The 24,707-nt window shown below is 44.1% G+C and overlaps 1 protein-coding gene across 1 annotated transcript in view; it reads right to left on the bottom strand.

Annotated features, from left to right (window-relative positions):
- Positions 1 to 24,707, bottom strand: part of Uvrag (UV radiation resistance associated) — a 210,849-nt gene that overhangs the window by 109,641 nt on the left and 76,501 nt on the right. Inside the window, exon 7 of the mRNA XM_057756560.1 lies at positions 8,034 to 8,139. Within this exon, the coding sequence (XP_057612543.1) occupies positions 8,034 to 8,139 (106 nt within the window). The remainder of the gene's footprint in view (positions 1 to 8,033; positions 8,140 to 24,707) is intronic.

Below are 24,707 nucleotides of genomic sequence, written 5' to 3'. Positions count from 1 at the left end.
TCAGAGAACATCGTTGGGAGTCAGCTCTCTCCCTGCCATCTCTGAACTCGGCTCGTCGGGTGTGGTGGCCTGTGTCTTCACCCAGCGAGCCACCTCATCATCTCTTATTAGCAAGAACTCAGTTTGATAAAGATGCAGTCAAAAAAACAAAACAAAAACTCCCCTTTTCTATTTTAAAAAAAAAGCACTAATTTCTCATAAAAATCTGCTATACTAACATAGATTTGCTACTGGCACTTTAAAATTAATTAGAAAAATCTTTCTAATTTCCCAGGTTTGACTTCTAACATAATTAATAGTACAGCCTAAATTCTTAGAGATTATCACAATTAACATATTTAAGGATCCTAAGAGCAAAACATTTGAGAAATTAGTGATTAGAGCATGTTTTATCTTATCCGTAGTCAGCGCCAGCAACTGGAAGTAATTAACAATCTAGAAAATGTCTCAGAACTGTGGAAGTTAACAAATTGCTTCCAAATGTCACTTACAGGTTGTTTTTCTTCCATCTACGAGTGGATCATTAAGAGAGAATGCTTCCTCAGAACATATTTAACCCAATTTATTAATTCCATAGACTCAGTAGCATTATCAGTCCTAGGACTCAGGTATGGGCAGAAGATTAAATTATGATAAGAGTTGAGCTTCTAAATAAGAATAAGTGCCTACAAACTAGTCTTGTAATGAATCGAATGTATGAAGAAACCGCACATTTCTTGAGTGGTCCAGGGCATGCTGCTCTGAAGAGTCCACGTCCGGATTAGGCACACGACACACGCAGGCAATCTCCTCTTTATTCTGTGGCTTTGCCCTGAAAGCCCTGGAAGTGGCTCTAGAGGCCAGCAGGATGGCAGAATCGGGGAAGACAGAAAATAGGTACCCCCAAATTCTGTTCAAATCAATGAACTCTCAGACTAACCCCAAAGGCACATGTGTGTAGATGAATACAAAACTGCTCATGGTCGAGAATGAAAAATTAAGCTGGAATGAGAGCCATGAAGGCTGGAGGCACAGCAGTTTGAGTTAAAGCGAGTGGACTACGCGCTAAAATACATCCTCCAAAGCCAAGTCTCCAGGTCACACTCAGAATGTCCGGGGTGGACTATGCACTAAAATACATCCTCCAAAGCCAAGTCTCCAGGTCACACTCAGAATGTCCGGGGTGGTGTGCAATATTGCTCAATCCATGAAGGGTCAGAGAATGTGACTCACTCTCTAGGAGAGAAGATCAATATGGGCGACCACAAGCCAGCGAAGGTGTTATAAGAACCAGATAAACACTCAAAGCCACTCAGGAATACGCTCAGATGGAAAGCAAACCACTCTAATCACGGATAAAAAAAAGATAAAATCTAGTGGAGAGCTAGAGATTAGTGAGAGGTCTAGGAGGTTTCTGTGTCTAGTCAAGATGTGACTGGGGACAAAAGGAAAACGAGCGGTGGCTATGCAAGGCCGCCCTGCCCTGTACCAGAGCCTCACTCGTCTCAGTGTCCCCAGATCAAACCTAACACGACACAAAACGCCACAAACTGTCATCAGTTCAGGGCTACTTTGGAAATGCAAGAGTAATATATGCTTAGATTCAAGCAACAGTATTGCAAAAAATATTAAAATTTGAAGCTAAAACAATGTAGCTTGCTCTATTAACAACCATGATTGCTTCATCTTATGCAGAAAACCATGTAAGCCATTCATGAGTTAAACTAGGAAGATAAATCCCGAGCCAGTGCAGGCCATTGCTGATGTCAGACCTGATGAAGCTAGAACAGCATTCTTCTCGCAGGGCCTGACTTCCTCCTCTAGCCGGGCTTTCTGGGTTGCACTCCCACACCTGGCTGAACCTGCCATGCTGCCTTGAGCTTGCCCGAACTCTAGCAAAGGAGCCTGAAGGTATGATTGAGAGAGTTAAAGGAAAGTCTGCATAAAACATAATCGTCACATTCACAGGCTGGGGACCTCCACATTGTTCAGAGGGAAACTCCACAAATCCTTGTGAAAATTCCAACAGGCTCTCTGGTAAAAACTGAAAAACTAGCTATAAAACTCATTCAGCAAAATAAAGAACCGTGTGTGTGTGTGTGTGTGTGCGCGCGCGCGCACACGTGAGAGAGAGAGAGTGTGTGAGTATTTGCCCTGCCTGGCTTTTCTGATGAACCTACAGTCATGGCAGCTCGGTGCCGAGGAAGATAGGCCAACAGGTCCATGAGATGGAGACGAAACAGATGCACACACACGCGCATGTGGTCAGCTGACTTTAGACAAACATGTCAGGGTAATTAATGGGGGGAGGAAAAGCTGCTCACCAAGTACTGTTCTGTCAACCGAACATCAGTTTGGGGGAATGTTTTACTCTTTCTTCATTAAGTTAAAAAAAATAATAACTTGAAATGGATCACAGATCTAAACACAAAGCCCAAACTCTAAAACTTCTAGAAAAAAAAAACAGCAGAAAATTCCTGTAATCTTGAATTACACAAAAGATTTTTATAAAGACCAGAGGAAAGACATAAAACATAAAGAAAAAAATACATCAGACGACTCATTTGGAAAAGTGTTCGCCATGCAAACATGAATGCCTGAGTTCAACCCCCTGAACTCATGTGAAACCTAGACCAGCTGGGCATGACGACCAGCACAAGCCTGCAGCCGCAGCGCTGGGGAGGCAGAGGCGGGTGAGCTCTGTGAGTCTGAGGCCAGCCTGCTCTACAGAGCAGTTCCAGGCCAGTCAGGGCTACACAGAGAAACCCTGTGTCAAAACCAAAAAACCCAAACCAAGGTCCAGGGTCCTGAACCTGAGGGGGTTCTCTGGCTTCCACTGCGCATCCAACACACACATACATAGGCACACACACACAGAGACACGCACACACCCACAAACACACAAACATATATACAAATACAGTAGATTTCAATCAACTTTAAGAACAACAACAAAGCGCAGGCTGGAGAGATGGCTCCATAGTTAAGAATGCTTCCTGCTCTTGCAGAGGACCTGGGTTAGGTTCTTGATACCCACACATCAGATGGTTCACAACTACCTGGAACTTCAGTCCAGGGGATCCAAAGCCCCTTCCTGACCTCTAGTGGCACCAGACATGTATGTGGTGTATACACACACACACACACACACACACACACACACACACACACACAGAGGCAAAACATTCATATCATAAAGGAAAAAATAAATAATCTTTAAAACAAATTGGTTTTTTGAGACAGGGTTTCTCTGTGGTTTTGGAGCCTGTCCTGGAACTAGCTCTTGTAGACCAGGCTGGTCTCGAACTCACAGAGATCCGCCTGCCTCTGCCTCCCGAGTGCTGGGATTAAAGGCGTGTGCCACCACCGCCCGGCTAACAAATTGTTTTCTTAAAAGAAAAAAATGCAAGCCTCAGACTTAAAGAACATTTTCCTGAAATACATATCAGGAAAAGAACTTGTAAATAGAAATAAATATACATCACATATATTATTAATAAGCACTGGAAAGACAGCTCAGCACTCAGTGCTGGATGCTCTTCCGGAAGAGCCAAGGTTGATTCTCTACACTCACATGGCGGGTCAGTTTCATGTAACTCCAATTCTATGGATCTCATGCCTTCTTCCGTTTTCCGTGGGCAACAGGCACACATGCAGTGTGTAGACACATGCAGGCGAAAAACATTTAGAAATAAATAAACAAACAAAACCCTCCAAGTAAGGCTGAAAAAAATTCTAATTAAAATTGGAAAAGAGTACTGCATGTCTTCTCTCATCAGCAAAAGCCAAAAATAAAAACAATGTAGCAGATGGCCCTAAAGAAGAACGAAGGGGGGAGGGGACTAGGAGGGGCATTTGGGAGGGCAGATATGATGAAAGCATGATACATGTATATGTGGAAATGTCACCGTGAAGTCCATTAATATAGAGATCTAATACACATTAGTAATTAAAATAACAAAACAAATGGAAAAAGAAATCGGAACCGCTTTACACATCTTTACACATATGCCAAGACTTAACAGATAAATACATTGTACTTAATGAGAGCCAGGTTTCTCACTATCAGAAAAAGATACTGCAAATAAACAAAATGAAGGAGAAAGCCAGAATAAACTCTGTGGCATTAGAACTGAAAACATTATTATGAACTCGTGTTTATTTTCCTACAGATAGGTATACATTCATACAGAGATAGCCACATCCACTGAGAGGGCGTTAAAAGCAAGAAGCACACCCAGTGACCAGATCTCGTTTCTAAATACCGTCAGCCAACCTAAAGAGCAGCATTCTGGTGAGAGATGGCTGATGCCAGGGCTAAGACAGGGCAAACACAGAGCACCACAGAGGAAAGAACACCAAACGATAGCAAAAGAGAGTATTTATCATTTATCTATCTCAGGCTGGCCTTGATCTCACTAAGTGGCGTAGGCCTGCAACTGCACACACATACATTCCACCAACACAGAAGAGATATTAAGAAAAACAAAATGCAGACCAATATTCCCCCTGAAAATAAAAACAAAACATTCTCTAAATTTTTAAACAAATTGAACACAGAAAAAGGCTAAAAATAATTTATTATGACCATGAGGATATCCCCGGGAATACAAAGTAGGGCTAACATTCTAAACTCAACCAATGTGCTCTAGCATAGAGCCACAACAAAACAAAACACTTAGAAGACATACAGTCACCGCAACAAAAGCAGCTAACAGACCCCAGACATAATGTCAAAGGCCACCGTGGTGGCATCAGACATTTCCTAGGAAATACAATTAAAAGCCAGTGCTCATGTTCGGCATGGATGTAAGGTGAGAAATTTCCAAATCTCTGCAAGACATCGACTGTAAACTCTGTATCTTACTTAAGGCTAATTGGGAAGAGGTCTGAAAAGGATGACTGCTTGATTTCAGCATCGAATACGCCTTTCACTGTGCCTCCGCTTGGGCTAACATGAAGAGTGAGTCTTATGTACTAAAAATAGTTGGGAAGGAGCAAAAGGACATGGACCAATTTACAAAGGAAGGTAACCGTACTTCTCCTATGCCACAAGTAAACTTATGGTTTATAACGAGGCACCGTGTTGGATCCATTCCTTTTCTATTTTAACTTTTATTGATGTATATATCTGAGTGTCTCTGTGTGTATGTATGCCACATGTACAAGTATGTACAAGTGCACGTGGAGGCCAGAAGAGGGTATCAGTCCCCTAGAGCTTGAGCTATAGACAGTTGTGGGTCTCCCCATGTGGCAGCTGGAGTCAACCCTGGAAGAGAATCAAGCACTCTAACTGATGAGTCTAATGGATCCGTTCTTAAATTCAATAAACACTTAATACTTACTTCACATTTACCATGAGCAAACATTTGCCTAGATTCTGGGAATCAAATGGGAGGGGAGGTTGGGTAGGAAGGAAGAAGGGAGGGAGGGGGGGAGGGAGGGAGACTGAAGGAAGAGGGAGAAGTAGGAGGGGGGTTCCTAAGCCTCACAGAGTTTAGAGAGACAAAAACATATTAAAATAGATATCATGCTACATGGTAATAAATATTACAGAGAAAAACCACGCAGGGGAGGGAACTGTACTGGGGTGTGATTTTCAGTGGGGTTATTAGGGGACTAGGTGGCTTCTAGGTTCACTTCCAGTTCAAAACTCCCTTGACTTCCTTCTGTGCAAACTCGGCAGCGTAAAAACACGGAGTGACCCTGTGAACCCGACCTTGGTAAACTCGCACATTCTATCACCTTGCCCCGTGTGTCACCACTTATATTTTAGAAAAACAGGATTAAGCATACATGTTTCCACACTGAGACAAAGCACACGCCACCACTCAATGACACAAGTCATTTCCCAGTCTTGCCTGGGAGAGAAAAGTAAGAAAAATAAGACCTAGCAAGTTCTCCCCAGGCAAGGGTCTTAAAAATGCAGTGTTTTTGTGCAGTGCAGAAAGGATTAAAACCTGATACTTTTTCCTCCCCCTACAATATACTCATGGCCTGGAATTTAGTCTTTTATTGATCCTAAGTTATAACACAAGAGACAGCTGTTTCTCTAGCATGGAGGAGTTCCCACAGGCAAAGAAGAAACAAGCAGCTAGTACAGGTATGTGGGGACCACCAGACACCTACTGTGTGTCAGGCACAGCACAAGTGCATGTATGGACAGCCAATATCAGCAAATTCCCACAGACTGAACACACACTATCAGCTCAATTCCCAGGAGAGAGAACTGCATAGGTGCCTGCACACACGCTCCCGCCCCCCCCCCCCGCCCCCGTAACTCCATGGACACGTGACTGTGTGGTCCTGGGACAGAACTGCATAGGTGCCTGCACACATGCCCCCCGTAACTCCATGGACACGTGACTGTGTGGTCCTAGGAGAGAGAACTGCATAGGTGCCTGCACACACGCCCCCCGCCTAACTCCACAGACACGTGACTGTGTGGTCCTGGGACAGAACTGCATAGGTGCCTGTATACATGACCCCCGTAACTCCATGGATACGTGACTGTGTGGTCCTAGGAGAGAGAACTGCATAGGTGCCTGCACACACGCCCCCCGCCTAACTCCACAGACACGTGACTGTGTGGTCCTAGGACAGAATTGCATAGGTGCCTGCATACATGACCCCCGTAACTCCATGGATACGTGACTGTGTGGTCCTAGGAGCGAGAACTGCATAGGTGCCTGCACACACGCCCCCCCGTAACTCCACGGACACGTGACTGTGTGGTCCTAGGAGAGAGAACTGCATAGGTGCCTGCACACACGCCCCCTCAACTCCAGGGGCACGTGACTGTGTAACAGGTGCCTTTCGATGAGCGTGCGATTGACAGCAGGAAGAGGCTGTGTATGTGAGATAATAGTTCCTGTGGGCAAAAGATTACTGTGACTTCATGGCCATTTGTGGGTTTTAAGTGTCTTTGTAACCCTGGTACATAGAAACTACGCAGAGTCACACGGATTCATCTGAAGCAAAGTGTAACTTAGTGCTCACACTGGGCTCACAGAGACAGAAGTCATTCCAAAGCGGTCACTCTCCCCCTCCTGAGGGAGAGTATAAAACAGCATCAGACTTTATGAACATCTGTAATCCAGCCAGCTGGACTGAGGTTATGATTTCTTTGGAATGCCTCACCAAACCCACATTTCTCTAAAGGTAAACATTGCTCACAAATGGGTCTCGCTGGGTGGTGGTGGCTCACAACTTTAATCCCAGCACTTGGGAGGCAGAGTCAGGTGGATCTCTGTGAGTTCGAGGATAGCCTGGTCTACAAGAGTTAGTTCCAGGACAGTCTCTAAAGCTACAGAGAAACCTTGTCTCGAAAAACCAAAAACCAGAAGCAAACAAACAAAAACGCACAAATGGGTCTCTTATATTTGATCCCATTAATTTAAAAATCCCATCTTTTAAAAGTGAATTAATCCTGGGTGAATATAATCAAAGTACAAATTAAATTTTAAGAAACTGTCTCCACTTTAAACCCAGCATTACGCATATATACCACTGAAATGGGTTTTCGTGTTTATTTATTTAGTATTTGTGAGTGCGTGTGTCATGGGAGTCAGAGGACACTGTGTAGGAATAGACTCATTCCTTCTGACAAATGAATCCCAAGGACCACACTCGAGTCGCTAGGCTTGGGGGCAGGTTTCTTAGTGGCTGAGCCACAGGCATAGACCCAAACGCTTACTTTCGGGAAATGAGTCCCTGATGCCCCACCCCGTGCTGGCAGCTCAGCTATTTTTCACTCACTATACAGTTCGTGTTTAGAGTTCACATTTATAAGACGTTAATAAAATAGTCTGCTAGTCGTCCTCCAAGTAATTATACATAATCTCAAGTTTCATCTAACAGAACACGGCAGGTTTACCTTACGCTATTAGCAGATGGGAACTTTTACTTCTAATATTTAAAATACACCAGCAGTCATCTCAATGCAACATTATTAGCGTCATTGTAGGCACTGTCTAGAGATTTTCCCCAAGAATAATATGATAATCACTTGAAGAAAACAAGGAGTTTGAACAGGTAGTTATGTAAAAACCTACCAGCTCATTGCTTGTCGATGTGAGTCTTAGTTTTTCTTCAATTTCCTTTCCAATTCTCTGAACAGTTACCTGAGTCTGTTTAATTGCACACTGGGCTCTATGAAGCCTAGAAATACAAGTGGTAGAAAAATGTAAGTGAGGTAATTACGAAGTCTAAACACAGAGAGTCACAGACATGAATTATAAATCTCCTAGGATAAATAGAACCAATCCTGAACAAACCAATTATTTTTAGATTCAAACATATAATGAAGCAACAGGAATTATAAGTCCTAAAATAACAGTGCTCTGAATGTCTACCTCTCTGCTACAACATAGCTAGGGCAAAGGACTCCAGGGGTTTAGATCACTTTAGAAAATGATCGGGCTGAAGGGCTGAGTAGACGGCTTAGTCAGAAAGGAGTCTGTTGCTCAACACGAAGACCCAAGTTCAATTCCCAGCACCCCTGAAAAAGATGGACAAGGCAGCACAAGCTTGTGATCTCACTGCTGGGAAGTAGAGACATGGGGATTCATGGGGCTTACTTTATATAAATTTATATAATTTATATAAAGGGTACAAAATCTAGAAATAACAGACCAATCTTAAATCTGTCAGATATCAAGATTTTCTATAACTGCGTGATCAAGGAAATATGCTCCTAACAAAAAGATAAAAAATAGATCAATAACCAGGTACTCTATACACACAGATGTTTTAACCAGGTACTCCTCTATACAGACAGATGTTTTAACCAGGTACTCCTCTATACAGACAGATGTTTTAACCAGGTACTCTATACACACAGATGTTTGGTTGGCAGAGGCAAGATGGCTTGAGCCCAGGATTTTGAGAAAAGTGGTGAGAGAGTAGTGAAACTCCGTCTCAGAAACAAACGAGGGGCTGGAAAGATGGCTTAGTGGTGAAGGACACTTGTTTTACAAAGGACCCAGGTTTGGTTGCCAGAATCCACAAAGTAGCTACAGCCATCTATAATTCCAATTCCAGAGGATCCAATGTCCTCTTCTGGTCTCCATGGGCACCAGGCACACGTGTGATGCACATACATACATGCATGCATACATACATATACACAAAGGTACATACATACATATATATAGAAGCATACATACACGCATGCATACATACATACATAGATAGATAGTCAGGAATGTCTGTTCACCTAGAGATGCCATGAGGAAAATGAAAATGTGTTCTCCAAACTGGGAGAAAACAGCAGAACCAAAGGACTGCGGGGCGGGGGGGGGGGGTGACATGCCAGAGGAAAGACAGACTCTTCCACACTGGTGTTGGGAGCTGGATATCCCCATAAAGGAGAATGGGGTGCTGGGAGCTGGAGAATGGAATTAGACCCCTCTCACTCTGAAAAAAACCAATTCAATGTGGATCAAAGACTTTAAGTCCTAAAATTCTGAAATTACTAGAGAAAACAAACAAAAATACTTCAGGATATAGGCACAGGCAACTTCAAGATGCAGGCAGAGGCAAAGACACTCTGCAACGACTCCAGGAGCTCAATGGGTCGGCCAACGGTGAGACAAAGCAAAGTTAAAAAGCTGCAGGACACAGCCAGCATCCGCAGGATGACGGCAGCCTACAGCCGGGAAAATCACAGTCTACCGCTGAATTAAGTCCCCATGCTGTCGAGTTTTTTTCTTTAATATGCTGTAGGTATGGATCCCATCAGCATTAAGATTTTCCCGGCTCTATTGGCTGCCTTCATCCTGTGGATGCTCACTTTGGTCCTCAATTCCAAAATAAAATAAAATAAAACAACTCCAAATTAAACACCAGTTTATTTGTTCAACGAATGGGCAAATGAACTGAATAGACAATTCTCAAAAGAAAAAATAACCAATCACCAATAAATACACACACAAAAAGTGTGTGCTCAGGAACACTGATGGTAACACAGTCTTACATCATGTGTGTGTGTGTGTGTGCTCAGGAACACTGATGGTAACACGGTCTTGCATCGTGTATGTGTGTGCTCAGGAACACTGATGGTAACACGATCTTACATCATGTATGTGTGTGCTCAGGAACACTGATGGTAACACGGTCTTACATGGTGTATGTGTGTGCTCAGGAACACTGATGGTAACACGGTCTTACATCGTGTATGTGTGTGCTCAGGAACACTGATGGTAACACGGTCTTACATCATGTGTGTGTGTGTGCTCAGGAACACTGATGGTAACACGATCTTACATCATGTGTGTGTGTGTGCTCAGGAACACTGATGGTAACATTGTCTTACATGGTGTGTGTGTGTGCTCAGGAACACTAATACTTGCATAGGCACTTCTACAGAAACCTGGACGAGGCAAGGGAAGGTCTTTGTGATACGGTACCCTTTCCATCCACAGCCTTGTCTCCCTATGTCTTCAGATTCAGAAGTACTGACCCACTGGCAGTTACCTGGACATGATCTTCCACTTCTTATCTCTGTCCCCTCACAGGTAAGTGAAGGCTTACCCTGCTAAGAGGCAGCTCAGCCACAGCCTCTGTGCTGCTGGCCTTCCTCAGCAGCTCTTTCTGAGAGGCACGAATACTCACTCATCTCACGCACATTCTAGAAGCTTCACACAGAGTGTGGTACAACAGAGGCTCTCAATGACTTTAGTTGCTAATTGTCCAGCGTTTATGAATAACATAAGCACATTCATGAGACTGGATATTTTGATTGATAGAGTAGGAGATTAACTGAAATATCACTGTTTCCTACATTTATAAGTTCAAAATAGTTTATCAAGGAAAACTACAGGCAGCGGACATAAGCAGTTTTTATAAAAACAATGGGCATCACCAACCCAGAGAGACGCCAACAAAGAGCGGCTACTTAGGGGGTGCCTGGAACTCCACTGGTACTATACAAACAACCTTGTCAATGGTAAAGACTTTAAAAATAAAAATGATTCATGACCATAATTAATGTATGACTTCAACTATTTGGCTCACACTAGCCCAGACGCTTTCTGATCTTACCTTAGGGGCTTAAAACCCACAGACAGAGTCACATTTCCTCCCGTCTTCAGTGTTATCCAAATAGACCCTCAGAGCCCTGCCACATCAAGACAGGGCTCATAACAGCCCCCTTTCAAATCCACTGGAGAATAAACGTTTCAAGTGTTTAGGCTTTTCAAAACAACAAGGCACATCCTGACCCTCCTGGAATGAGGAGGGGAAGGCCCGACAAGAGAAGAAACAACTGCCTGAAGACAGGGATGCTTCTGGAGTTCATGCCGATGAGAAGCATCTATAGAGAACCACACTTGCAGTCACCTGGGTGACTGGTCAAGGTCAGTCCTCCCGGCTGAGGTAAACTCAGCACCATGCACACTAGGAGACGAGACAAAGCAGCTACCTCACAGTCACCCTTGTGATGGAGGACAGACGTGCCTCGTCACCTGATGTTATAAACTGAGTTTAATGAAAGTTTTTATGAATATGAAGACATACATCGAATAAAAAATTGTATACCCAATAGATACTTATAAATATTGAGAACAACAATCAGATTTTCACTGAGACTTGAGAAGGCGTTTTGGTCTACTTAATGCGGCATGTGAACTGCTATATGCAAGTCTGAGAGGAATAGTGGCACCCAGGACTTCCAGGGAGGCAGTGCAGCGTGATGCCCTGCAGCCCGTGGGGAGGGATGAAGTGGGAGAAGGAAAGGTGGGGGCGACCTGAGGCTAGAAGGAAGACAGACATGACTGAGGCAAAGAAATGCCACAGCACTCCTTAGCATGTACGATTAATACATGTTAGTGATTATAAAGAAATAGAAAGCTCTGCCTTCTCACAGCAAGGTGAATGGGGTGGAGGCGGGAAACAAGAAGGCTGGCGCGTGGTTAGAGCGACCACCTGAGCAAGACAGGCGCTGTCCTGAGTGAAGCTCTGGTTTGTGCACATTAACTGTGTGCCCTAAAGGCTGACATGACAGAAAGCTCGGTCCTTGGGGTGGTGGCACTGGGAGGTAACAGAGACTTGAAAAAGTGAGGTCTAGGAGGCATCATTGGAAATGTGCTGTCAAGTGGTCCTTCCGATTCTCAGGACGAAGCCATTAAAAAAGGGACACCAGCCAGACACAGCCCACTCTGATTTAAGCCATGGTCCTTTCACAGATCCTGCACCCACTGCCATCCACCATGGGCATTACAGCCTGTGCTTGCTGTGTGGGTTCCAGAACTGCGGGCTAAGAAAGGCTCTGCTTCATGATGGCCCAGCGGCAATAGTAGCACACCATGAGGAGAATACCTCTCTGGAGATGATTTAGGCATCTGGAGGACTTAAGGGAGGGTCACAAGTAACTTCATATCAATAGGTTTAATTAGATCAAATAGTCAACCTGCCCTCAAACCCCTAGTTTCTTTATCTAAAGAAATAGAAAATATAAACCATTACTACCTGTTTAATTAGACTTAGGGGCTGGAGAGATGGCTCAGAGGTTAAGAGAGTGGCTGCTCTTCCAGAAGTCCCAAGTTCAATTCCCAGCAACCACATGGTGAATCACAATGATCTATAGTGGGATCTGATGCCCTCTTTTTGCATAGTCATACATGTAGACAGAGTACTCATATACATAAAAATAAATAAATCTTAATAAAATAGATATAATTAGAACCTTCTCAGGTTGGGAATACAGCTCAGTGGTAGTATTTGACAAGGACCTGTGAAGCCCTGCTTCAACTCATTGCACTACAAACATCAAAACAAAATCCTTGTCTGCTTACCCAAACCAAGCTCAGAGGCTTGCTGCTAAAATACTAGATGTATTAAGAATCTTTCAGAGACAAAGTATTTCAATTTGCCTAACAACACAAGTGTTGCAAAATATTTGTTTAACTATGCAAAGAAGTGCTGTATTTAACTATGTAAAGATGTGTTACATTTGTTTAACTATGTAAAGATGTGTTACATTTGTTTACGTTGTAGAATATTTACCTATATAAAGATGTGTTTCATTTGATTAACTATGTAAAGATGTGTTACATTTGTTTACGTTGTAGAATATTTTTTAACTATATAAAGATGTGTTTCATTTGATTAACTATGTAAAGATGTGTTACATTTGTTTACGTTGTAGAATATTTTTTAACTATATAAAGATGTGTTTCATTTGATTAACTATGTAAAGATGTGTTACATTTGTTTATGTTGTAGATTGCTTTTTAACTATATAAAGAAGTGCTGTATTTGTTTAACTATATAAAGATGTGTTACATTTGTTTATGTTGTAGAATATTTTTTAACTATGTAAAGATGTGTTACATTTGTTTATGTTGTAGAATGCTTTTTAACTACATAAAGATGTGTTGCCTTTGTTTAATTAAGTGAAGATGTGCTGCTGTTTTACTTTGCCTGCCTAGGGCACCTGATTGGTCTAATAAAAAGGTGGATGGCCAATAGCAAAGGAGGTATAGACTGAACTTTTGGGAAATGAGAGTAAGTAGGTGGCAGGGTTTAGGCTCAAAGAAAAAAAGCAGAAAGGAGACATCAGGGAGACACAGGGGCCAGACAGACATGGAGAAAGTAGGAAAGTAGGACCTACAGAATAAAAGAATGTTTTTTTTTTAAAAAAAGGAAAAATAAATAGAAACAGATTAATTAAGTTAAAAGAGTTAGTGGGACAAGCTTCAGCTAAAGCCGAGCATTCATGATTAATAAAAAGCTTTCTTGTCTTTATTTGGGAGCTGGTTAGTGGTCCAAAGAAAGTTCCAACTACACATAAGAGTAACACTGAAAACAAAACACAGCAGGACCATCACAAAAAACCTGAACGGTATAATAATGGTCTGCTGCTGCAGTTAGACTGAAGACCAGAAAGAGAGCAGGGCAAGACATCCATAGTTAGATTTTATTCAACACAGCCCTTGAAGTCTGAAGCAAACAAAGCAACCGAGAACAGGGCATGAAACCAAAAGAGGAAGTACTGGAGACAGGGAAGAGAAGGAGGAGATACAAAAGTAACGAAGGATTGGTGTGGTCGAAGTGTGTGCGTACACGTATGCACACAGACATAATGAAACCCTTACTTTGCAAAGTCAACACAAGCTAATTTTAAAAAGGAAAAAAGTCATAGCAACAGAAAGTAAAAATCAAAAGTATGTATTGGAAATACTACGGCTGTGAACATAGAAAATCAAAAGAGATCTATAACCCAACTCTACTAGAAATAACTTTAATCAAGTCTAAGATTCCAGAATAAATTTTATAAACTAATTGCTGCTTATATATATTATCAACAAGTAACTAAGAATAAATAGAATGAAGGATGTCAAGGATTTCAACGCAGAGACCGTAAATTGTTGCTGAGATAGTAAAGCAGAGGAAAACTGGATACATGTGGAATGAGAGCTCAGACTGTGAGTGACGACCTCCCTACCTGATCTGCAGTGGCCAAGCAACTGCAGTCAGAACCTCTGAAGCTTTGATCTGATTGTTTTCAATAAAAAATTACTGTCTCTATTTCCTTTGGAAATTGAGAGGTTCATTCTAAAAGAAATGATACAGAAACGCAAGAGAGCTAGAGTAGCCATGGAAACGTTGAAGAACTGACATTGAGGGCTTATGCTACCAGACCATGGCACCTACACAAAGCCACAGAAAGGCAGTTGCAGTCACGTGAGCCTGTCCAAACACATCAGTGAAGCACAATGCAGATTATAAAAACAGACCTTTACTCTATAACGTATCTTTAACAAGAAAAAGAAAACCCCTGTCAGTAAATGGCCCTGAAATAAGATCTGGTTGTAGGGCATTTTCTTAATTAGTGATTGATACGAGAGGGCCAGCCCATTGTGGGTGGTGTCATCCCTGGGCTACCAGAAAACAGGCTGAGCAAGCTGTGCGGAGCAAGCAAGCAGCAGCACCCTCTCCATGGTCTCTGCTCCTGCCTCCAGGTTCCTGCCCTGTTTGGGTTCCTGTCCTGAATCCCTTCAGTGGTGGGGCACGATGTGGAAGTGGGGTTTCATCACAGCAACAGTAATCCAAACTAAGACCCCGAGCACCATAGTTCACAGCTGTCCCTATTCTCACTCCCCCCCCTGCCATTAGTCACCATTATCAGCTTAGATAACTTTATTCCTACTTTCATAGCGTATATACTAGCATGTTTTTATGTTTCTATATGAAATCTAGAAACTACAATGACAGATAGCATATAAATGCTTCTCTCCAATCGAATCCACTTTTCTCTTTATGATTGAAAACAATCCCATTGTATACATATATTTTCTTCAACCATCCCTCCGTTGCTGGGCACCCAGGCTGGCACCATAACTTGGCGACTGTGAGCAGCCGTCTCCATGATGTGCTGACTCAGACCTCTGGGCGAATGGGTCATATGGAAGGCCTACTTTCAGTGCCTTCCACGGGGGCTGGACTAGTACATTTCTGCCAGCAGTGTCTAGGATTCTCTTTTGCTGCCGTCCTTGCCGACACACTGTGAACTGTTTTCTTAATGACTGTCTTTCTGACTGGGGTGGCGTGGAATTTTGGTGGTTTTGATTTGCATTTTTAGATGTCTAGAGAAGCTGAACATTTTTATCTTGTATTTATTGGCCAGTTGTATTTCATCTTTCAAGAATTGTCTGTTAATTTCACTAGCCCGTTTATTATTGATTGGGTTGTTTTTAATTCTTGCTAGTTTTCTGACTTCTTTGTATATTCTGGCAAGATGCTGTGTTACTTTTCTGTTGCTGTAAGGCACTCCATGACAAAAGGTAGCTCCATACAGAAGAAGGGGTTTATTTTGCTTTACTATTCCAGAGGGCGAGTCTGTAATGAGCAGGGGAAGCATGGTGGCAGGCAGCCAGAGCAGGAAGCTGAGGCATCACTGCCCCCCTCCCTCAAACACGCACAAAAGCTGAAGAACTGGAAGAGCCAGCAATCAACAAGCTCAGCCAGGAGTGGGGATGCCCATGTCCGAGGGGCTGCAGAGGATGGGGACTTACGGAACAATTAAGGAATCTGTGTTGTGATTGGAATGGTGACAGCACAGGTGGATGTTTTTCACATCACAGGAGGAGCCAAGACTCTGGTGATGCCACTGTGTGGGACGGGGGCATAAGAAGAGTCACTTGGACGGTTTTACTTGAGACTCAGATACCCTGTGCCACATCTATAGCAGTGTGGCTTTGACCGGGGATAAAAATGTGGCAATCATTAGCACACAGATGCTAATAATGTTATGAAGCATTACAACATTTCATAACATCATAACATGGGCAGAATGAGTGAGATCACCCTGTAAGACAGTGAGAATGAGCGAGTGAGAGAGAGCAGAGCCTACAACAGATTTCAGAGGAACATCAATATTGGGGGAATTAGAAAAGAAGAAATAAAAACCTGCCAAAACACAAAAATCCAAAGTGAGACTATGCAGAGACCCAGGACAGCTGCAGGAGTTGATGTCACGGCAGTTAGAGACAGAATGTCTCTGGGAAGCAGTGACCACTGTCTCAGAATCTAGGAGCCTGAGGTCTGGGCAGTGTCAGCAAATTTTGCAATAAGGGACTGATTTAAAACATCATTTCTACCCTGTTTGCTCTAAACCCACAGCCGTCATCATCCTCTTCCCCCAGCTAACAGCCACCCCATACTTCATGTGCTGGGCTACTCACTGTGGCTCACCTGTCCTAATCGCCTCCAGGGCCACCCTTACGCCGTATCCATGGATCCTTCCTGGCATCACCTGTATCACCAGTCGGCAATGCTCCTGGCAAATAACCCAAGACCTCAGGCTTTCCAACCAGCAACCGTCTAGACTCCAGGTTTCTCCTCTCAGAGGCCAGGAGAATTTAAGGTTCCCATTTAGACAGCAATTACAGAAGCTTTGACGCCTGCCTGGGATTCACTATACATGGACTTCTAGACACATTAGCCTGCCCACTGGTAACTAGACAGGTTATAGCCTATAAATTTTCTACATTAAATGTAAATCTCAGGATCTATTTACAACCTGCTGCATCTTCCACAGCAGTCGGGAACCACCACGCTACGGGACTGACAACCAGCAACCCCGCACTGCCCAGGGCCTGCTCTCCCCCATATTCCCCCAAACCTCCCCCAGCCTGCTGCTCAGTGCTCTAAGCTGCATCACCCTGTTTTCTCTCCCACTTACCATTCGCTCAGTGCTAATAAAAGCCTTTTCTCTTTCTGAAATCCAACGTCCTCCATCCAAATGGAACACTGCCGCCCAACTGTTCAAAACACGCATTTGAACAGTAGCCAACAGAAACCACAATGAAATGAGGCTCAAGAGATGCTTGAGGTCTTTGTGGATCAATAATCAGGACCAACAGGAAGAAAAAAGCCCTGTTCTAGAACTAAGTGATCATAGGTTCTAAAAATCTATGATTAGATGTTACCTTTTGATCAAAGGTAACCTGTCTATTTAAAAACAGATTAAAGTCATGTGTGGTGGTACTTGCCTCTAATTCCAGGAATTAGGTAAAGGAACCTGGAGATACAACGAAGGTCCCCGTTGATTATGACTTAATCAAAAAGGAGGTTATCCAGGTGCGACACACTGAATCTTGTCTGCTCAAATCCACTGCTGAGGTGGTAAATCCCCAGGTAAATGCACCAGAGATGAGGCATTTAGGCACTAAGGTTAAATGAATCCTACAGGACTGGTGCCCCTAGAACTGTCCCTCTCCATTCGCACACAGGACAAAGGCTACGGGAGGACACGGAGAGAAAGCAGCCATCTGCAGGCCAGGGAAGGAGCCTGCCCCAACACTATGTGGGCACTCTGATCTCAGACTTCCTGCTTTCAGATCTATGAGAAAACACATTTCTGCTGAAGCCACCCAGTCTCCGGAATCTTGCGGCAGCCCACGCTAGTACTCTGGCTAGGTCTGGCCTCATGAGGTAAGTTCTCAAGTGGCTGGCCCTTCCAGAAAGAAGGGGCTGAAAGAAAGACAGCACCTATGGGGCAGGGTACCTGGCAGGGAACTACAGCAGCCTCTCTGCAGTTGATAGTAGCCCCAGATGACAGCCAGCCAGAACAGGGGCCTGAGTCTTACAATCACAAAGAGGTGAACTGTGCCAGCAACCACACGAGCCTAAATAAGGACAAGAGGACACAGCTGACAGTCACCCGAGACCATCACCTGCACATCATGGTGCAATCACTTGTTCACTGGCTTTGTCCAGCACAGGCCTGCAGAGTCAACGCTAACCTACATCCTGTCATTGCTGCTATCCCGACCATCTCTGTCATGTCGGTACGCATGGGACTTTAAGAATACGGCTTCAGCAAGTATCAGTTCCCTTCCCTCCCATCTCGCTGCTGAGACCCTCACTGCACTGCAGAACAAGTCACTGCAGACTGTTGGATCCCTATTAATTCTGGTTTTCTCGGGTCCTATGAAATACAAACTGACATGTTTAGTTATGCTTTCTTACAATGTGTCAAGCATTAAAGAATGCCTGGAAAACTACCTTGGGATCATTTTTAAAAGTCAGCAGAGCAGAAAGGCCTTAACATTCTCATTCTGGATTCGGCATGTCTACGGATGTAACTGGACCTTTTCTAACAACTCGGACCTCACTGATCAACACTGACTGGTTAGTGACTAAAGGTTCTGCGTGCCTCTTCCAATAAAGCTGTTGGGGTCGCAGAGTTGGCTGGGGTTACCACACTTGCAGAGTGATAGAGTTTGATTCCTAGCACTCATGTTGGGCGGCTCATGGCACCAGAAACTCTAGTTCTGGGAAATCTGACGCCCTCTTCTGGCTTCCATGAGCACTTCACACACATGCTCCAAACCACACACAATTTGAAATAAAATACATAAACAAACAGATGAATAGGGCTGTTATCCGCATGGCACGCCCCCGTCTTATCCCAATTACATTCCATCTTGACATTTAGGGTGGGTTGAATACATCTTCCACCTTTCCAATGCTCAGAGAGCTTCACAATTATACGCTGACTCTGTTACGCATACAATCACCTCATCTACAACTTGTATCCCACTGCATTAGCCTAGCAAGTCTTCCTGGTTCAAGTGCTTACACTGTAATACACCTGAAAGGAAGAACACATCTGTTCACCATTATATCACCCCCAGCGTACTGCATTTTCCAACATGAGGTACTCAACGAACACTTCGCTGGTAAGTAGTGAAATGAGTAGACATGCTGAACAGAACTAGATCAAAACCAGAACCCTACACCATGTTATTAAAGACTTCCTTCCAGGCTGACGGTGAATCACTACGTGGTTATCAACATAGTGTCTCTGTCATTGAGCTCATACGTCTTCATCTTGCTGACAAAGCTATCACCACAACCCCTAGTCAAGCACACACTGGAGTTATGCATACGTACAAGTCTAGTTATCCTTTCAAAGCAAATACATCAGTCTGAGATAACGTGTTCTTGGAAAAGGCTTGCCTAAGAGCGGCAAGACTCAAGCTGAAATTTGAAAAAAGGGCACTCAGAACTCTGGCTGCTGTGTGCAAGGAACAGCCTCAGGGGAGATTAGGAATCTCTTCTCAAAGTCATTAAAAGAGCAGAGTGTCCTGCACATTCAGAACAGAAAGTAGGTGATGGACTAGAACAAAAGTATGTGGAGCTCTTTGCAGAGGGACAGCCCGGGAAGAGACCAGAGCATCACTGCTGTGCACTTGGTACGTCCAGAAATCATCCGCATCGCTACAGCACATACAGCAGACTCGGACTCATGGGAGGCCCTCAAACACTTGAAGAGTTTATTAAGTATTATTCCCCCAAACCAGGAATCTACCCTAAAGCCTTCTACATTCCTCTGTCTAGACCACTCACATAGTTGAAAACGCAGTCTCATGGTGATGGCATCAAATGAAACACAATGCTTGTGCTACATGGTAAATTAATGTGCTTTCATTGCGAAGTGGCCGGTAGCACTGTGGGTGGGAAGGCTCTACCTTCCGGATGGTCGGTTGTGTGAAAGCATGTGCTAATGAGGATGTCAGGTCTAAAGAAGATGTGCTCCCAGAACTGGTAACAAGAATGATGGGGCAACGGTTACAGAACAATAATCAAGTCTCCGCATCTCCAATTTACAACTCAAATAACTCATTTCAGGCAACAACCACCACACTTGGCCTAAGAATGGGCTAAATCATTCCCAGATTTGTTCCTAATACCATCCATGTGCATTTTAGCAAGTTTAATTTAAAATGTATTCATTGCACAATAAACACACTGGAGGAAGTACACAGACGAGAACGTCGGGACTGGCGATGAGAAGAGGAACAGACCGCAGATATGGACAAACCTTCAACTAAAGGAATGCAGACAGCTTTGTGCCAGTAAGTTTTAACTTATGATCCTCTAGTAAAATATAAATGAGCAAACTTTCTCAAAAATGGCTGGAAAACCTGAAAAGATCAATAATCAGAAAGAATTATGAAGAGCCACCGGAGCGGAGAAGGGGCTCAGATGGCCCTGATGTGTGTCCTTCTGAAACACTGGACTGTGGTAGCACAAGGAGGCGGACCCTTAGGCAGGGCTTAGGACAGGAGGGCTCCGCCCTTATGAATTAATCCATGATCACAGGAATGGGATCATTATAAAAGGTTGAATTTGGCCTTCTTTTCCCCCTCTGTTCCTCTCTTTGCCCTTCTCTGTGTGATGCATGCACAAGCGTGCAAACACACACACACACACACACACACGTTTCATGTGTTAGAATGTGTGTCATGTTGCATGTGGGTGCCCATGATGGCCAGGAGAAGGCACTGGACCCCTGATGCTGGAGTTATAAGTGATTGTGAGCTGCAGAATATGGGTCCTAGGAAATGAACTCAGGGCCTCTGGATGAGTAGAAAAATTCTCTTAACTGATAAGCCACCTCTCCAGAAGCAGCCAGGAAACCTACCATATGCTAGTACCTTGATCCTGGAAATTCCAGGACGCCAGTCTCTGGAATTATGAGAAATAACTTTCTGTTTGTTACAAGTTGCTAAGTCATGGATGCTCTGTTAGGGCAACCCTAAGAAACTAAGAAAACTGGGGCCAGGAAGGGAGTACCGCTGTAACATACAACTAAATATGAAAAAACTGGGGCAGGGGCGGGGTACCGCTATGGGGTACCGCTATAACATATAACCAAATGTGAGACAGCAACTTTGGAACTGGATAACAAAAGGATTTGTAGGAATAAGCTGGAAAAGACTGAGATGGATATGAAGGCAAGATTAACATTTTTGTGAATGCTCAGAAAGGAGGTGTACTAGGAGGAGCATCTGAATTCCCCTGGTGTTTAAGTGGCTGTGACCAGAATGTTGAGGGGATTGACTGTGAATGCAACAGACAACCCCATGCCAATGGGTCGCACAGGCGAGTCTTAGGAACCCTCAGGTGGGAATGCAGGTACAAGGCAACAGACACCGGAGGAACAAGCACCCTTGTTATGAATGGTAGGAATGGCTGAATTGCATCCGCGTGTTCAGTGTGCAGGAGTGCAGCGTGCAGGAGTGCAACATGGGACAGGATTTGCTAAAATGCCTGGTGAAAGACGCATCCAAGAAGGGGAGCATTCCAGTTGATGTGTGATTTCCTTTAACTGCATTGTAAAATGTAAAAGGAAATAAATGATTTTAGAAACAAAGACTTAGAAAAATCCTCAGCCTGGCCAAAATGTTCAGCAGAGATCACCAAGGATACAGTCAAGTAACTGATAAGGAGAGCAGCACGGATACGGGACGCTTGGTGCCAGTCATCAGGCTAACGAGAGAATGACCTCTGAGGGCATGTCCAAGAATGCATCCACTCATCAAGCCACAGCCGAGTGGAACGAGAGTCCCCGCCAGGGCAATGTCGTGTGGACTTGTGGGGGTGGAGCTGCCCTCAAGACTCTAGAATCATAAAGTTGTCAAAGTGAGACCTCAATTTATGGGGCCCGTTTTATGAGGTGAGCCAGGCAAAGTCATAGAAGTTGTTGGGGACCCAATTGCCAGCCAGGAGGCAACACATGGAGTAAAAACGACCATTTACAGCCAAAGGACTCAGAGCTGTTGGACTGCCGGGTACGGGACTCACTGGGGACCTGATGCCCCTTCTCTCCTCCCCCGGTTGGAAGGATGTATCTATCCCATGGCTGTCCCACCAATGAACTTCAGAAGCAGATGACTTGCTAGAGGAAGTCTGCCTTGGAACTGATCTAATTAGATGAAGCTCTGGAATCTGGAGTTGATGCTGGAATAATGAGCTAAGACTTTTGAGACCCTTGGGATGGACTGAGTGTGTTTTGCATGTGACAAACATGCAGTTTGGAGAACCAAGGGATAACGGACTGAATGTCTGCCTCAGAGTGGACAAAGACAAGCGGTGAGGCCCACACCTACATCTAAATTATATAAACGGTCTCAGATCATGGGAACGTAGACAGCATCTCAACTCACTTTACGGTAGCACAATCCGTACCAGTTTCGATTTGCACAGGAATGCACATAGGACACAGAACTATGTGTGAACCTCACTTATAGAGAACTGCAAAATAGTAAGAAGGCAGCACATCTAACCTGATGTACGAAAGGGGGAGAATCACAGCAAGCAAAATTTATCCCAGGAATACAAGAGTAGTTTAAATTTAATTAAGCTTGCGTAAATGATACTTTAAACTGGCCTGGAAAACTTAAGACTTCTCAGCCTCCATGTAGGAAATCTGACTACCCTGAGAACACCATGTGAGGGGGCTCACGCTAGCCATGTGGAAAGTCAGACATGCAGCCAGCCCCCGCTGCTCAGGAGTAACGTGAGCGAAGGCCGAGTGAGGCTCGTCTGATGGGGCCGCAGCTCTCACCGCGAGTGACACAGCTAAGCTCAAGTCATCCCACAGGACTGGGCGGGACCAGGATAAGAGGGCTGTGTTGTTATTTTTTATATTATTATTTTTCTTGAGAAAGTTCCACGGGGTACCCCAGGCTTGTTACCCAAGAAAATTTGCATTTTGACCCACCTTACACACCCCAAAGTGCAATGAAAGCCACTGTGCTCAGGCCCGGTGTGAATCTATGTGGTCCCAGCAATTCAGGAAGCTAAAGCAAGACTGCTTAGACCGGGGAGTTCTAGCCCGGCCTGGGCATCGTAGCAAGACCGGGTCTCTTTAAAAAAAAAAAAGAATAACAAAACCCCACAAAATGATGGCAACAACAGGAGGGAAAAATCATGAGTCCAAAAAGCAACTATTAGACTAAATTTAGCAAAGTAACGGTAAGCGGCCAACATGCATCATCCCAGATGCCTTTGGTATCAACATCTCAGCTGGTGAAGAGATGGCACACGTGTAGCACAGATTTTAATTTCATTGTGGCAATAGAGCTTCATTACGGATAATTTGACTTAGTTTTGGCTCCTGGCCACAGGTTGTGTCTTCGACCCTGGATAAATAGCTCACAGACCTGAATCTCTGCTCACGAGAGAGAAGGTGAGAGAAGAATGATGGTGCTCGTCCCTAAAATGCCACTTGGATCACACGGCTTCAAGACGCACTGCTGACTGCCGTGCTCTGCCTGTCCTGCCCCCTCAACCTGCTGCCTCCCCTCCCCCACGGCTTCTTCATGAACACTCCACTGTAACTGACCTCTTATCCCCGACCTCCAAACTCCCCTCCTAATCCCAGTTTTCTGCATCAACTGCCCCCAAAACTTCCCAAGTCCCATGGCTTCACTTTTTTCTAATTCTGTATTAATGCACACAAGACTACAGCTAATGAGTATTTCATATGCCGTTTTATTCAAATAAGCACGCGGCCTGAAAAGCCCAGCACTCACTCTTGACTCTTTTGTCATCTGCACCTGTCCCTCACTGCGCTGAAAAACAACCGCACAGTTAGCAACGCCGGACGACTTTAAAAATCACATTGAAACTTATTTACGTCGTATTTTCATTACCTGGACTTCATAAGAAGAGCATTTGAAAAGGAAATGACTGAATCTGGCTAAGTCCTAACAAAAGCAGTGGTGTTGAACCGTGGAGAAAAGACTGGATTTGTGAGCTGCAGAGATACTTGTCCCAGCATGAGGTCACTGCTGTGTGGGGCTGGTGAAAAGCTGCTCCACCACCACCACCACCACCACCACCACACCACTGTGCCTGGCCAGGGGCAGAGGAGTCTACCTTGGGGATAAGAAGCAAAGAAGACAGATGCACTGCATTCAGTGAGACCAACTTTACGGTCCAAGATAGAAAACTCAGACTCACTGCACAGATACAGCTGAAAGAAAGAGAGAATAAAGCGAGATCTGAGATTGACATTAACCAGGAATGGAAACGGGAAACACACCCAGCAGTTGGATGTTCTTTTGCTGACCTGTGGCTGGTACTCCAGCTATTCCAATCACCTTGCATTATGAGTACGCAGTAGTAATACAAGTAAAAGGGTCCATGGCGGCATTTCCACACATGCATCTAAGTGCGTAGATGGGACTGCCCTTCTGCGTCCCTAAGTCCCTTCTACTTTAACTTTCTCCCCATCCCCAAGATACCACACATGAGAGAAAACACAGTAATTCTCATTGTGAGACTCACCTATTTCATTCAACATGAGGTTCTCCAATTCCACCCAAATGCTTGCAAACAATCTAATTTCATTTTTCATATAATTGAATAAAACTGTGTTGTGCATAAATGCCACATTTTCTATCACACTCATCCACTCATAGACACCG

The sequence above is a fragment of the Chionomys nivalis genome, chromosome 23 (genome assembly GCF_950005125.1).
Source record: "Chionomys nivalis chromosome 23, mChiNiv1.1, whole genome shotgun sequence".
Classification (NCBI taxonomy): Eukaryota; Metazoa; Chordata; class Mammalia; order Rodentia; family Cricetidae; genus Chionomys; species Chionomys nivalis.
Note: the sequence above shows the minus strand (reverse complement) of the source record. Positions and strands in the feature narration are given on the sequence as shown.